General features: G+C 45.8%; 7 protein-coding genes across 7 annotated transcripts; 5 read left to right on the forward strand and 2 right to left on the reverse strand.

The window, feature by feature from the left end:
• Positions 1 to 458: 458 nt before the first annotated feature.
• On the forward strand, positions 459 to 1,487 carry N7479_007946 (phenylacetaldoxime dehydratase family protein; the record flags this gene model as incomplete). The annotated part of the gene is made up of 1 exon (XM_057255640.1): positions 459 to 1,487. One exon carries the CDS (start codon positions 459 to 461, stop codon positions 1,485 to 1,487), a length of 1,029 nt encoding a protein of 342 aa, XP_057109502.1.
• A 1,243-nt stretch (positions 1,488 to 2,730) lies between these two features.
• Positions 2,731 to 4,095, forward strand: N7479_007947 (uncharacterized protein; the record flags this gene model as incomplete). Its single annotated transcript, XM_057255641.1, has 4 exons — positions 2,731 to 2,910; positions 2,962 to 3,115; positions 3,174 to 3,725; positions 3,782 to 4,095. The coding sequence occupies 4 exons, from the start codon at positions 2,731 to 2,733 to the stop codon at positions 4,093 to 4,095; spliced, it is 1,200 nt and encodes a 399-aa protein (XP_057109503.1).
• A 428-nt stretch (positions 4,096 to 4,523) lies between these two features.
• On the reverse strand, positions 4,524 to 5,561 carry N7479_007948 (uncharacterized protein; the record flags this gene model as incomplete). The annotated part of the gene is made up of 2 exons (XM_057255642.1): positions 4,524 to 4,942; positions 5,000 to 5,561. The coding sequence occupies 2 exons, from the start codon at positions 5,559 to 5,561 to the stop codon at positions 4,524 to 4,526; spliced, it is 981 nt and encodes a 326-aa protein (XP_057109504.1).
• A 1,541-nt stretch (positions 5,562 to 7,102) lies between these two features.
• On the forward strand, positions 7,103 to 7,571 carry N7479_007949 (aegerolysin family protein; the record flags this gene model as incomplete). Its single annotated transcript, XM_057255643.1, has 2 exons — positions 7,103 to 7,203; positions 7,259 to 7,571. 2 exons carry the CDS (start codon positions 7,103 to 7,105, stop codon positions 7,569 to 7,571), a joined length of 414 nt encoding a protein of 137 aa, XP_057109505.1.
• Positions 7,572 to 7,897: 326 nt separating this feature from the next.
• On the reverse strand, positions 7,898 to 9,122 carry N7479_007950 (uncharacterized protein; the record flags this gene model as incomplete). The annotated part of the gene is made up of 3 exons (XM_057255644.1): positions 7,898 to 8,309; positions 8,369 to 8,847; positions 8,901 to 9,122. 3 exons carry the CDS (start codon positions 9,120 to 9,122, stop codon positions 7,898 to 7,900), a joined length of 1,113 nt encoding a protein of 370 aa, XP_057109506.1.
• Positions 9,123 to 10,828: 1,706 nt separating this feature from the next.
• On the forward strand, positions 10,829 to 11,576 carry N7479_007951 (uncharacterized protein; the record flags this gene model as incomplete). Its single annotated transcript, XM_057255645.1, has 2 exons — positions 10,829 to 11,317; positions 11,376 to 11,576. 2 exons carry the CDS (start codon positions 10,829 to 10,831, stop codon positions 11,574 to 11,576), a joined length of 690 nt encoding a protein of 229 aa, XP_057109507.1.
• Positions 11,577 to 13,105: 1,529 nt separating this feature from the next.
• On the forward strand, positions 13,106 to 15,270 carry N7479_007952 (glycoside hydrolase family 71 protein; the record flags this gene model as incomplete). Its single annotated transcript, XM_057255646.1, has 5 exons — positions 13,106 to 13,243; positions 13,299 to 13,834; positions 13,870 to 14,112; positions 14,184 to 14,641; positions 14,696 to 15,270. 5 exons carry the CDS (start codon positions 13,106 to 13,108, stop codon positions 15,268 to 15,270), a joined length of 1,950 nt encoding a protein of 649 aa, XP_057109508.1.
• Positions 15,271 to 15,382: the final 112 nt, after the last annotated feature.

Here is a 15,382-nt window from a genome sequence, read left to right on the forward strand (position 1 = left end):
CCATCCTTTATATGCGGACAAGATGAATTGCAGTACTTTACTCATTCACTCGAGGAGTTCAATGATCTAAAAAAGGTGAGTAGAAGCACTTTGTTCTATAATTGATTGAAAAGCTGACAAGGGAATTTAGATATATGGCGATAACTTTGAGAAGTTACAGCAGCTTAAGCGGCGATATGATCCCCATGGTGGCCTGAAAGGACCTTTTTGCATTTGAAGCGAGCCCGTGTTGACGCTTAGTCCATCTTCCAGGACTGAGCCTGAGGTTCCTTATAAAAGTTGTAGTCTAGGTAGGAATGCCCAACCCCGCATTCATTTTTCCACCAGTCACATAGTAACACAGCTCATGAACTGGTGATAAGTTGAATAACCGGAGGGTAGTCATCCTAAGCCTGGCGACTCTTTGTTCAATAGCAATATTCTTTTCTTCCATTGCGGACAGCTAAAACGAAAACATCATGTGGGGAGTCAAATTTGCCAACGATGAGCCTTTTGTTATTTCCATCTTCGGCATCCAATACCCCACCGGAGAGCCAACCGACGACCAGGAACATCTCACGGACGAATTTAACGCACTGATGAATGAAAACCCGGTATTTGTGTACCGATTAATGAAAGATGGTCGTGGTTCTATTTCTGCCGGAAAGACCTTCATCTGGCTCACCTACTGGAAGACCCATGGGGACTATAAAGCTTGGTGGGAGCAGGAAGATGTCTCTCACTTTTGGAAAGACCTCCCATCCGAATCTGGCATGTGGAGGGAGGTAATGAAACCTTCTCCGCGGCGAAGCCAGTATGGAACCAATCAGACGTATGAGAATGGAATGGGTCAGTTGGGCACCAGAGTCTCTCTTGGCGAGAAATCCAGTTACTGGGGATGTTATCGCCACCGAATGGCCGACTCTTCTGTTGATAAATTCGCATCACCAACCCCTGGTTCCAAGCCAATTTGTCCTCGGGCACCTGAATCGAATCTTGATCGGCCTGGTCGAGTCCAACATGTGGAAATCGCCGACAACCTCTGCTTTGTAGTAGAGGGACAGGACCATACTGAATTGTTAGCTGAAGAGCGCAATCACTGGTTCGAGAATTTTGATGGCAGTTTCAACCAGTGGGTCAAGGATCTTGTAGATGCTGGACCCGAGGCGGGAATCCTTGATGCTAGATTGTGTTATGAGCCCGGTAGTGGTACATTCTGCGATTCTGAGCCTCGGGCTCTGAGTGCTCTTCAGTACAACAAGAAAGTTCAGTTGTTCTATTTCAAGGACTTGAGCTATATGGAGCGGATCGGGCGCCTCAACAAAGGACATGTTGATATGAGAAAACGCTTCCTTGAATCGTATGGATCCGAGGGAGAAATGAAAGATGGGAAGATCTGCTTGTGGGTAGAGACCGTAGTTCTGAAAGCGGATGAGGTGGAGTGCGAGTATATTGGATGTGCCGAGGGCACTGGTTTTATGCCGACAATTGTGAAATCTTCAATTTAAGCGTGAATAGGAAAATGAAAGTTTCATTTTCCACATATGAGCTTTCAAGGGACACCAAAGGGATTCAATTGTGGGAAATGTGGGATCCTCTCATTCTCCAGCCGAAGTTCCTGAACCACACGAACCTCTGTGGTCTTCTGTATTCCGACATGCCCCAATATATTTTCCTGAATGACGACTTTCCTTTTGGTCGACTTGTGCTACAGTGCGGGTGGCAAATAACGAAGCATCTGGAGCACGACGGAGAAGGGGGATTGGCTTCTGTTGAGGGGTCGAATCTGAGCGCATGTACGCTGAACTTTTGCGGGAGCGCTGCAGTACCACCGAGTAACACTGCCGAAGGGTAGGCAATGATGCCCATACGATAATGAAATACATCTAATTATCTTCATAAGCTAGGGTTGTGTGTATACTAGAGGATTACTCACCTCAATCCTGGTTTTCAGTAGCCTTTGTTAATGATTTAAAGAGAGACAGAAAGGATAGATGACTCACGTATACCGAATATTAATGTCAGCCCATGACCCTACATGCGCTTAGTCGATATGCTTAGTGAAGGAAAAATCAAGGAATATCCACAGGTGGATCGCCAGTACATTCCACGCTATTGAGACTGCCATCAGGATTTATAAGAACCATTGGCGCGGCGCGGATGCAGCCTGTCCCATGAGCAGGAGCAGGAATTATATAGTCACACTAATCTTACCAGTTATGGTGAAATATCATGTATGCATGCCTTATTCCTTTCATTACCTTACAACCCCTCCACTCACCCACCTTCTTGCAAACCAGCATCATACTGTTTTTTTATTATTTTTATATTTATATAACCGCATACAGCACATACTACTTCATCTTTATCAGTACAAAGTATTTACCCTATATTGGAATGCACCCTATGCATATAGGTACGCATATTTCATACCAAAACGGGATGATCTAATCAAAGATGCCATATTTTTCAAAACCCAGACGGTGTCTATGTAACAGAAGCAAGGGGACACACACTGAGTATTGACCAACAGATACTACTGAAAGGTCAGCAGTACCCCCTTGGTCTGATTTCTGACCCCATCCCGACCCCGAGCCGCTATATATCTACGCACCCTGAAATATCGTGGTCAATTTCCCTACCCCGAATTTCGCTTTCTGTCGTCAGTCTACGCTGTCGCTGTCTTTTGAAGTTGCAATTACCCACGGCCCTTATACATACATACCCATACCTCCATTCAAAATACATAAGATGGCAAAAGATGTATCCACTGAGTCAATTGACGAACTGCAGAATCAATTGACCGAATCGCTGGGGGCTTTCCGAAACCAACATGAAGAAATAGATCGCGTTGCCGCACTGAAGGCAGCACAAAGACTCGTGAATGCACTACAGAAGCCTAAGGATTCGGTCTATCATCTGACCTACTCTGTAATTACTAGCTCGTCTAGGGTGATGGTGTGATAGCTAACTCGAGTGTAGCCTACTCAAGTTATGTGTGTGCGCATTGCTATCGACATGGGTATATTCACAACCCTAACGGAGCGCAATGGGCCAGTATCGCTCGATGAACTAGCGGCCGTGAAAAACGCGAGTCCGATCCTAGCCGGCATGTTATTATTTTCCATCGTCCTTTGTATTGCACTGTAGTTAACGATGAAACATCATGATAGAACGAGTCTTGCGTGTCTTAGTTGGGATTGACTATGTTGGCGAATGCGATACGCGCATCTACATCCCGACTACAATGACACGCCAGCTGACCGACCGACTCAGCATTTCCGTGGTCAAGTTTTTATTCGACGTTGGGATGCCAACTCTTGCTAAAATCCCCGAGTTTCTCCGTCAACAGGAACATCGGAATCCAGAGGGCACTACTGCAGGCCCATTACAATTCGTCGAGAAGACCGACGAGACGTTTTGGACTTGGTTGCCGCAAAATCCAGAGTACCTTGATTCTTGCAATACCTTCATGGAGGCTAACCGCGGCGCGCGACCTAGTTGGCTTGAATGGTTCCCGGTGGAAGAGCGTCTTCTAAGTGTTGCTTGTTCTGATTCCGAGACGCTTATGGTTGATGTTGCAGGGGGACGAGGCCATGAACTCGTAGACTTTGCGGCACGGTTTCCGGATGTGACAGGTCGTTTGGTGCTCCAGGATTTGCCGCATATTTTGGAAGAAAGCACTATAGATACCAAGCGCATCGAAAAACAAGCATTTGATCTGTTTAAGCCACAGCCAATCCATGGTGAGTATATTGTTGCGCTGCTATGTGATTTTGATACTTGTTGACATTGGTTCCAGGCGCTCGCATTTATTATATGAAATTCATTCTTCATGATTGGTCTGACAAAGACAGCAATGTTATTCTTGCCCAGATAGCTGGTGCAATGAAGAGAGGTTACTCGAAGCTGATCATTGAAGAGTTTGTGCTGGCAGATCGCGACAGTGCTATGTTACCAGCGATGTGCGATTGGGTAATGATGATTTTCTGTAACAGTATGGAGCGCTCCCAGTCCCGTTGGACTCGATTGCTGGAACATGCTGGTTTCCAGGTTGTCAAGTTCTGGGCGCCACCTGGTGATGGCCAAAGCATTATCGAGGCCGAACTCAAATAGTCAAGGCAGTTATAGGATTTGCGCAGACTACCGTGACAGATAGTTTTGGACCATTCTGGCTCTTTTAATAAAATATGATTTTTTTTACAAATTTGTATGTGGTCTTTGCTCTGACGACTAGATGAAGAAAGGAGTAACTTCTCATCAAATCGCAAAGATGTAGCCTATTCGGGCTTAGCCCGTACCGCAAGCTTATAGATGATATATCTCAATTTCATTCTATCATTCTATTAAGAAGGAGATTGAACTCTACTTCCAAATACGCTCGCTGTTACTTCATAAATCTCCGCAGTGCTTGTATACCTTTGAATCCAGTGTAAATCGTACACATCTCATATTTATGACGCTAGAAATACATGACAACGTTCCCAAAAGAAGTAAAAAAACCCAACCCTAGAAGCAATGCGAAAGCTCAAAAATGCGACACGTCAGACTATACGTGTATTCCACTGCTCATTATTTTGTCCTCGCAATGAATAATCCCTATGAGATGCTTGATCCGGCGTCATCGGAGATGGCATGGAATGGGCGTGGCTGTAATTCGACCCTGATGGAGCGGAATAATTCGACACCGATGGGGAGCCCCCTGTAGGATAATATTCGGTCTGCGGATTGTTGTTGGGCATCGGTGAGGAGCGGTTCACCTCAGGCTCACTAGGCGAATCCACGTTTATGGCCACAAGGGGTATCTTCGAGTACGAATCATTGGAACTTGACAGCTTGCTAGCCGCGATGCGTCGTGCCTTCGCTCTGCTAGATAAATAGTATACTATGCAGACGATGAGGAAGAACGAGATAAAACAGCAGCCAAATACAATTGCTGCTATGTTACCCTTTCGGTTCCATTCTAGATATAATAGTTAGTACGATGGGCATTTTGGAGCGGGTGGGTTTGAAGACTTACCGGCAAGCTCTGCTGCGGATTTGCCCGTCGAAGTTGGACTTGTACTACTTGTTGTTGTAGAGGTGCTGACTGTCGTTGGGGTACTCGACGTCAATGAGGAGCTGCTTGGAGTCTCAGTGGTAGATGTGGGGGTTGGAGATGTTGAGGGGGTCTCGGTGGTAGTTTCAGATGTGGGGCTCGCGGTCGTAGACTCCGTTGTTGAAGTGGTTGTCTCAGATTTGGTTGTCTCTGAAGTTGTCTCTGCTGAGGTTGTTTCCGATACAGTTATCTCTGATGAGCTTCTCTCCGCGGAGGTTGTTTCTGATGGGGTATCGGTTGTGGAATCGGCTTCATCGGTTCTGGATGTAGCCTCATCGGTTGTCGCAGTGGTGTCTCTAGCTTGGAGGATGTCACGATATCCGCGTTTCCCGTAGAGGTGGGCTACCTCAGTTGGCTCCGAGGTTGGCCATAAACTTTCAGTGGATGTTGTTGTGGCTGAAATCCATGTGATTTCAGAGGTATACGGTTGAGCGAGCACCGGGGAGCACAAAGCTGTGCATAGTGCAAATATTAAAATCTGCATGGTGTCACAACAAGCCGGGAGAGAAAGCTTTTGGGGAAAAGAGAAAGAATGCGGATCAGAATAATTTAAGAGGTGATTGACATTTGATAGACTGGAAAAAAAAAAAAAAAAAGCCACCCGGGACGTTGGACTAATAAACACTTACGCCTCAAACCTCTCTAAGCTAGGCTAGTGGAATCAGCCTCTGCACAGCCGGGGGATCTTTTTGAACTTCTGCACACACATTTGCCGCGCGGCATCTTCCCCACAAGGCTGATTTGATACTAGAGATCTCTAATTTTGGATGACTTCCACTGATCAACTCTTTTTATAACCATTATAGAATCAGGTATGGTGCTATGGTCTGGGTATATTGGGACTCGAAGACACTACATGATCCTCGCCCTGTGCTCTCATAAATTCATAGCCCCATCCCTCGCTTCTATTTTCTATTCGATTTTTATGGACAAATAATAATGGAGAACACCGACTATTTTTGGAATCCAATTTCACCCGCCAAGACATACTAATAATCGGGCCATGGCACAAACTTTATATATATTCACCGATGGGGATATATTATTGAAAAAATAGACTATATGATATCTGCAACGCTTCCAGTTACAAACAATATTTATCCAATCTCCTCGGTAAATCGTTGTTCAAAAAATCGGTCGGGAACTCGTGATTGTTGCCTGCAATATCAGGCATGAAACGCCAAAATGATCCACCGGGAGTTCCGGGAAGGCTGTGAAAGTCTGGCGATTTTCCAGAAAAGTCACTATTTATAAACTCCCTAAATATCGTACATTGGTCTTCCCGACCACATATAGCTGTAGGAAAATTGAACGTAGTTGACGAGATATTGAAGTCAGGCATTTCACTCAAATATCACGTCCATTGGGCTTTAATACTCACATAGGCTGCCTTACAGTCCTGTTGCTAGCCTGTTATGTGTAAGACGGATATAAAGTGTTAGCGCAGGTATCTTGTATGCTTGTGGCGTGACACAATAATGAATACCATTGAAACACATGTCTATAGGACCTTGATGTTAAGATGATTCTGTATTAGGGAGATGAAACCATCGATGGCTATTGTTCAGTCTGCGAGGTGAGTGCTTTCTTTGTCTATTAGGGGAACAGACAAAATTCAGACTCATTACCATTGATTTTGTACACCTGACAGAGACAGAGTGGTCCGATTTGTCTTGTAGTCTCGTTGTCTTGCCGTCTTATTGGGTATTCGTGGTACGACTAAGTCACGTAACTTCAAATGTCATGTGTTCTACCCAATTATCATGCCACTCCACAATAGATCACATGAAATGATGCAACAAGATGAATTGATAGGCATGTCAACCCCGCAAAGACAAGCAAGGTTGTTTGGTCCCGGTAGGTTATTGGACAATCGTGTTAATCGTACCATTTATGGACTACCCGAATTACATCACCACAAGCATTCCCCACACTCTGGGGTACATAAGTTAATATATAAAGAGGTGACATTTCGTTGAATTTCAGTTCTCTACAATTCACACAATTACTTCACACATTTCCAATATGGATACTATCGACAAGTACAATACCAAGTGGGTCCAATTCCACATTCGGGACCATATCAAAGATGGCCAGATCCTAGTTCAGAACACCGTCATTGAAGGGTATGTATTCATTCCAGACATCTCTTATATTTTTACTACCACTAATAACCGACAGCGGCGAATTTGCCGACCCCAACGACCGCCGCAAGTCCCTTACCGAAGACGAGATCGACGAGATCAAGATCTCCGGCGACGGCATTGGCGAGTTCGGCGCTAGAAGCCGGCGCGGCAGTGAGGGCCGTCTAGACTTATTTCATGACGATGAGAAGATCTGCGAGCTCCACTGGGAAAACCGTGGGGGAGAGCACGAGAATTTGGTGGAGGTGCTGGACAAGAACAACAGATACAAGATCAACCATTGTGGATGGAGTTCCGAGCCCGGCCCCCTGGGACATGTCTTTATCGATGTTGAGGAGAAGAAGGAATAGCTGCGCTCCACAGGCTGCACCAACTCCCTACATAGTATATATGTGCTTGGGAGTTGAAGAACCAGTGTGGTCCGTGGAGCAGTGGCAATATTTGGCGGGGAACCTTGGATGTATTATTACCGTAAATAATTCCAAAAATACCAAAAACAATCGAAAATTTTGACAATCAATACGGTCGCGCTCTTCATCCTGTACCCATTTAATGTTCCAATATCAACTACTTTATGGATCGGAGCAATTTTAAAGAGCTGCTCGTCGAGCGATATGATATTTCCTAGGAAGGCGATTTCATTGATGCGAAATACAGCAGTGTCTGATCTCCCTGCTTAACCCAGAATGGCCTGATCCTTGAACAGGCAACCAAGCGCGCCTTCCGCGAACCAGGCCTTATCCTTGCTCCAGGCATGGACGATCAAATCTCTTCCCACTTTAACCACCTCCTCAACTTGCTTCTCAGTGCCCCATCCAGGGACTCTACTTCCCCAGCAAATCAGGTGCACACCAACGTGGATTGCAGTGCGGAATGCCATTTCATCATTCAGGGTCCCATACCCCTCCAAGAACCCTCGGATAATCCACACTCCACCGTCGGCATTCTTAAACAGCTTTGTTTCGTACAGCTCAGCGATCATTTGCCCCAAGTCTAATGCGCGGCTTCCAATATGCGACAGTTCCCAATCAACAATGAACATGGTCAGTTCAGATTGATGAGTGAGAGGAACGTTTGGAATAAGAATACTAGCAATCCCGTTAGTAACCTGGTTTAGTCCATATAGTCTAAATCCAAGAGAGCATACTTTCCAGTCCAGAAGTCACCGTGAATAAGTCCAAATCCTCTCTGTTGCTCAAGCTCTGCAGCAGCGAGGTCACGAACCTTCTCGAAAATATCACGATCCCCCTCTAGGATACCGGGGAAAATTGGAATAGTGTCGATTAGCATAGTGTAGTTTACCCAGAACTTCAAATTTCTCATAGCCTTGTTCTCCGCAAGGACGTTTCTAGACTCCATTTGCCGTTCCTCGGCCGACCAAGTATGGAACGATTTCAGCCAGGATCCAAGGGCACTGCCCAAGGCTCGCGCCGAGGGTTCGGACAAGTCACGAGAAACCTCTGAGAGCAGGAAGTTCTTCAGGTCAACTGAATTTGGGAGATCTTCTAACACCTGGGTATCTGTTTCCTTATTGAAGTTCAACAAGCGCGGTGTTTTAACAGTTATTTTGCCACTTGTATGAACTGCCAGGCCATCCAGGGCTTGGAGAATGGATTCCTCGAAGTGCTATTTTGGGATTAGTATAGTCCAGCAGGGTTATTTAGCAGAGTGCAACTAACGCATCTCGCGACATCGATTTTAAAGTCTGGATTAGAGGCCGAGTGATCTTTGGTGTGCTTGATGATGATGGACTGGCCGGTTGAGGAAAGTGTGCCTCGATAGACGAAGTTGGCTGTGCCTCCAGACAGACGGGTGAATGATGAGCATGCGAAGGGAGTGGAGGCAAGTTGCTGTGCAATTTCATCCCGTGTTGGGTCCTGTTCATTTGTATTTGCGGCCATATTGTATGAATTTTTGAGTGTACGTTGTATAGGATTGAAGGATGCTCGTTCACACTTCGAGTGTTTTCCCCCTCTAGGCCTAAAACGCGCTAGTACATATACGGTCCCCGCATTTATTGTGGGGACATTTAGACTATATCACTGAGTGGCAATACATTCTTCAAACCACTAGATTTCGGTCTGATTATTTGCTGAGCACTTGAACAAACTGGACACCAATGATACGTAGTCATACTTAGGAAATTTTATTTTGGATCCAACGTTAGATCTGATTCACTGGCGAGAGAGACTAAGATGAAGAAACCAGGGTGACCCTGGGTTTACAAGGGCAGAAACCAGGATCAAACCAGGATGGGATTATAAAGGTCAATGCAGAACTGAGACTAGATTTATTCATATTGGCTATAAGTTCTCATAGCATTGATGTAAGAGTACAGGTTCTTACTCGGGTATTTGATTGATGCTGGATTTATCCAATCCACTGGGTAGTCCCGAGGAGTAAATAAAGAGGAGAAAAGAGAGAAAACTGAGGACTCATGAGGTTCATAATTATATATGAATTTAGTGTCCAAAGAAGGAAATCTCAGAAAGAACCTGGAAGAAACGATGGAGAAGAATAGAAGAGAAGCAGAGAGAGTGCAGTTGGTTTGCCAACGCCTCCGTGCGTCCCGCGGCATCCCCCAGTTGCTGCTGGGCCAGCTCCTACAGGATATCGATCTCACCTGGATCTGCTGGCGGAGGTGTATGTTCTCCTCACTTCGTGTAGTGGTGGAGGCGTTAAGAAGAGAACCAATTTCTTCAGTTGTGCGGGGCATATAATCTCAAGCCTTGTTCTCATAACTGAAGCTCACCAACTTAGACGCCGCATTGACAAGCCCTGACTGCGTGATGAGAGTTGACATTCTAGCCGGTCGAGTATGTTCCCCCTTCGCAACTCCGTATTTCTTCGTAGGAGTCCCAAGTTCCAAGGGAGGGTGCCTCCCCTCCGTAGGAGATTTTCCAGGTCCACTAGTGGCCTATATATAGTTTGTCACTGATTATTATAAACTGACGTTTACAGGCACGTAGTGAAATATCTAGGAAACAGATATCTGAGAAGACGTCCGAAAAGAATTCTGAAAAGATATCTGAAAAAATATCGCATCAAAGGTTTCGAATATAATATTGAATACCTGGGTATCTAGACTATCCAAGCCGTATAGCGTATAAGTAGGACCCAAGTTCCCGGCGGTTGCTGTGCATCTGGGCACTACAATACTAGTCTTTGTCCCTGAGTTGACAAACTTTGATTGTTTTCAGTCCTAAAACTCACCTTCACGTCATCTACTCATCACATACCCATCCATCATCACAGACTTTCTCCCGTCGCCTCTCTACTTCCAAAATCAAAATGGCCATCTCTCGCCATGCGTATCAACTGGATGCGGCGCACCAGCAAGCGCGTGCCCGAGCTATTACCGGCATAGATCGAACACAGGCTCGTTAAAAAATACCCCCAGATGCGTATCAACCCAACAAAATGCGATACTCTTGGGGTCAAATTTGAGATCTTCGCCCTTGATACGGATGGTGATCATCCCGAGCCTTCCGATCATCACAGCAATGAGCAATAAGCCTACATTTTTCCTCCCTCGGTGTAGCGCCTGGGTTCCTGAGGTAGACATCACTAGTGCCAGATGTCAGCAACAGGTCAATTGCGTCTCTCAATGATGGAGAGACGATGCAGAAGCACAGATGTCCAGGAGCCTTGGCAGCAGCCATGGGGGTTATGGAGCCGTCTGGAGAGGATGTTTGTGCTATTTCGATGCCAGCAAGAACCTCCCATGGCCGAAGGATATAAGCGCTCTCTGTGGCAAATTGCCCATTGGCTGCCAGGGTACGAGATTCCAAGGGCTTATGATACGATCACCTGCTTACAAGCATGGGAACATCTCCACAGTAGCACTGTCGTGTCTTTCAACGCCGAAAGTTTTCATACTGACATTCTGTCAGCAAGGGCATCATCCCCAGTCACTGCCTATCTGTTGCGAGAACAGTCACCGGCTATACCAGATACTTTCACACATGTTCTCATCGTTGTTATCGTTGAGCAAGAGCCCTCAAATGATCTCTCGCGACCGGTGGTGCTCACTATTGCGGCGGTCATGGTTACGCGACTCGAAGGGGAGGAATCTCCCGAGTGTTGCACTATTCCAGTGAATATAATAAAGGAACATGTAAATTGCTGACGACTAATATAAATCAATGTTTTAGGTACTAGCCATGACCGTATTTGAACAAATGAAGTTTCGATTCCTTGACGCGTTCTATAGCCAACGAGGCCTGGTGATCAGAAAAACCGAGCTCTTTGATTTTTCGACTAATGAGCAGACGACCAAGAACATGAGTACTGTTCTTGGTATCATGGCCTCTCGCCAAGTTGGAGATCCCACGGACCTCACAACTATTTGCTAGGTTTGTAGTTCTTCGAAGTACACAGGCACCCCCGTATGGCGCCTTTAATGTGGGGTTTCAACCCCGGCAAAGCCAAGCACTTCGGTAAAGAACATATTTGCACGCTTGCTATGGATAATGAGCGGAGGATATGCCTGGAGGACAATGACGCAGTTGAATATCCCTATTCGAATATTTCCCGAGCGCCACCCAACTTCGGATACGCTGCTGGTTGAGGAAGTGAGAGATGAACTCTGAGCCACATGCTTATTTCTAGTAAATCCAAAAAAATGCCCACCCCGATGTCCGATTGCTTGTCTGCTGGGCGGTCAGCGGGGATGGCCCAATTGGACGTTGTACATGCTTCCATGCAAGGAGTTACCCCAAGTAGGTGGTATTGTGACAGGACCATGTGCTTTTGGAGTTACAAATTTCTTTGTTACCGATGCCCCGCAAATGTTACAATAATCTGCTGATAGTTTCTCCATATGCAAAGAGTATCACTTTGATGCTCTGACACCCATTGAGTTGCCAATCTAATATACTTCCCGAGCCATCAAACCCTAATGGGATTGAAAATGGTTGTACAATTTGTCAGGTGCAGTATGGGATTTTATTGCTAACATTTTTCTTCGAAAAGAACAGGTTTAATGTGAAAGCCTATGTGGTCATAACTGTAAATATCTCTTTCCATTCAGATCTCATGGTTTAGCAATTTGACTTTTGGGTTAATTTACCCTCAGAACATTCATCTCCAATTCGTGGACTCTCTCCAAGCTTTTGATGCGAATGTCATACTTGTCCTCCAGAGTAATAAGCACGCCGAGCATAGTCTATACATGAAATCCTGGAAGTTGCGTTATTAATACCGGACTTTCTATCATCTAGTTATGCAAATATCCTTAGAAACCAATAATTTGGTCCGTAGGTTACATTCGGGAGGTTACTGATAAAATGCCGATGAGTTAAGGTTCAGAAGATCTCAAGCATGCCTTCCGGTAGATTATGACTACTATCATTATGGATGATGGCAATGTACGACTTCAGCTAATACGGCCTAAAGGGAACCAAGTCTCTAAAGATGGATTTAGCTGAGAAAGAACATACATATCGACGGTTCCAAAACACAAGCCAATGCTCCTATCTTATTTCTGTAGGATAATCGGCACATGTATCCATATATTAGAACAATTATCAATACGCCTAGCAATATCAGGCGGCCACCCTGTACCCAGTTGTAACGAAGAACAGGCAAACACTAAAGTTTCGATCGTGCGGACATCAAATCATTGAATCTACGCTTTTTTCGGCTAACATCTTTATAACAACCACATGGTTTCTTGAACCTAAGACGTTGATTAGCTTCGGAGAGATAACTAGCAAACATCACGCTCATCATCCTGATGATTAAACTTGGTAGGTCAGCTGCAAAATGTTCCCGAGTCATCTTGTGAATCAAAGATATATTTAAGGACGTGACACTTACACAAGAGATGCCACAAGTTAGAATTCAAAATATTGACTTAGGGTGAAAAGTCGACTTACCAGTCATGACGAAGATACGGTTCATTTTGGGCATAATTACTTTGCTGTCTATGACAGCGCATGCGGTGTCTGTTGTGGGCCAAGACATACGTGCGGCCAAAAGACAGCAGTTGGGAGATCGGCTTGTCTTTGCTCACTTTATGGTAAACATTCCCTCGTGTACGTTTTTATATTCCATCTATACTGATAATCAACAAGATTGGAATCGTCAGTGATAGAAGGAGTCCTGCAGACTTTGACGATGACATGAAGCGTGCTAAGTCTCTAGGGATCGATGCATTTGCTCTTAACATTGGCGTAGACCCCTATACTGATCAAGAACTTCAACTGGCATACGATTCAGCTGCCAACAATGACATGAAAGTCTTCTTGTCGTTTGATTTCAACTGGTGGCATATTAATCAGGCTACCGCAGTTGGCCAGAAAATTGCACAGTATGCTAGCAAGCCAGCACAACTTATGGTGGACAACAAAGTGTTTGTTTCATCATTTGCCGGGGATGGAATCAATGTTGCGGAACTGCGAGCTGCAGCTGGAAGACCCATCTTTTTCGCACCTAATTTCCACCCAGCTATGGGGACGGATATTTCGACAGTTGACGGCCTCTTGAATTGGATGGCATGGCCAAACAACGGAGACAATAAAGCGCCAACTCCAGGTCACAATGTTTCTGTGGCCGATGGAGATCGAGAATATGTCAACGCCCTAGGTGGAAAAGCTTATGTTGCTCGTCAGTATTTCAATTTTTATCGACATTTGAATTTAAAAGTTCTGACTGTGAAGCAGCTGTATCCCCGTGGTTCTTCACGCATTTCGGACCTGAAGTTTCTTATAGCAAGAATTGGAACTTCCCATCTGATCTCCTATGGTTCAACAGGTGGAACGAGATACTTGCGTTGAAACCTCGATTCATCGAGATTGTGACATGGAATGACTATGGAGAGTCTCACTACATTGGTCCTTTGAAATCACCACATACTGATGACGGGGCCTCGAAATGGGTCAATGACATGTGAGAATATCAATCCCGCCTTTGAAAAGATAACGTCCCTATTTCAATGGACTTAACTAAGATGACTATAGGCCCCACGACGGATGGCTGGACATTTCAAAACCATACATCGCTGCATTCAAGGCAGGGGAGTCAGCTCCCACAAATCATATCTCATCCGATGAGTTAGTCTACTGGTATAGACCTGCACCACGTGGCGTGGACTGCGACGCTACAGATATTTGCATGGTACCAGCAAACAATGGCAGTGGAAACTATTTCATAGGCCGTCCAGACGGCTGGCAGTCTATGGCAGATTCTGTGTTTGTCGTATCATTGCTTACATCCCCAGCCACAGTGCAAGTCAACAGCGGCGGAAACATCTACAATTATGAAGCACCAGCCGGTGCAAGTGCACAGGAGGTGCCGATGGGAGTTGGCTCACAAAGCTTCGCCGTCGTTCGCAATGGGCAGACTATTCTGTCAGGGACCAGTCTGAAGCAGATTATAGACGGGTGCGTGTGCGGTTTATATAACTTCAACGCCTATGGTAAGTAAATATATGACCACTAGTCTTGACACAACTTTTAACGGTGGTATCTAGTCGGAACCCTTCCAGCAGGATTCAGTGATCCCATGCAGCCCGATGGGCTCGCTGCATTTAGATCTGGCCTGCGTGTTAGCACATGCCAACCGACCCCCTCATTAGGTACAGTTCCCCCAGCTCCCCCATCTACAAGTCCGGGCACCACCTTGCCAAGTCCTCCTCCGACTACACCACCAACACCCCCTGGACAATGTTCGACTGTCGTGAGCACGGTTACAGTTACTAAGACTCTAACCCCGTCAGGCTGTCCTCCTCCAAATGGTGGTGGAGATGATAGCGGCGGAGGGGGTGGCGGTGGTGGAAGTGGTACCGGTGGAGATGGAGGTGACGGCACCTGTATTGCGGGAACTGGAGCGAATAACTACATTGGTTTGTGCGCCTTTTGTTGCAACTATGGTTATTGTCCACCGGGGCCCTGCACTTGTACGCAGTATGGGAATCCAGTGCCGCCTCCACCATCGACGGGAGCGCATGGGGCACCTCTTGTCGGCGAGGATGATTCGTATCTAGGTCTTTGCAGTTTTGCGTGTGACCATGGATATTGCCCCCCTACAGCCTGCAGGGTTGTTTGAGTACAATTCATGCAAGGGTTGATATACAGTGCGCCCAATATATTCTCGATATAAGCCGATGTATATTCCAAATTTATGACAGGATGTAGTGGAACAGTCCAGCAATTAAAGG

The sequence above is a fragment of the Penicillium vulpinum genome (genome assembly GCF_028829585.1).
Source record: "Penicillium vulpinum strain IBT 29486 chromosome Unknown utg000003l_segment0_segment0, whole genome shotgun sequence".
Taxonomy (NCBI): Eukaryota; Fungi; Ascomycota; class Eurotiomycetes; order Eurotiales; family Aspergillaceae; genus Penicillium; species Penicillium vulpinum.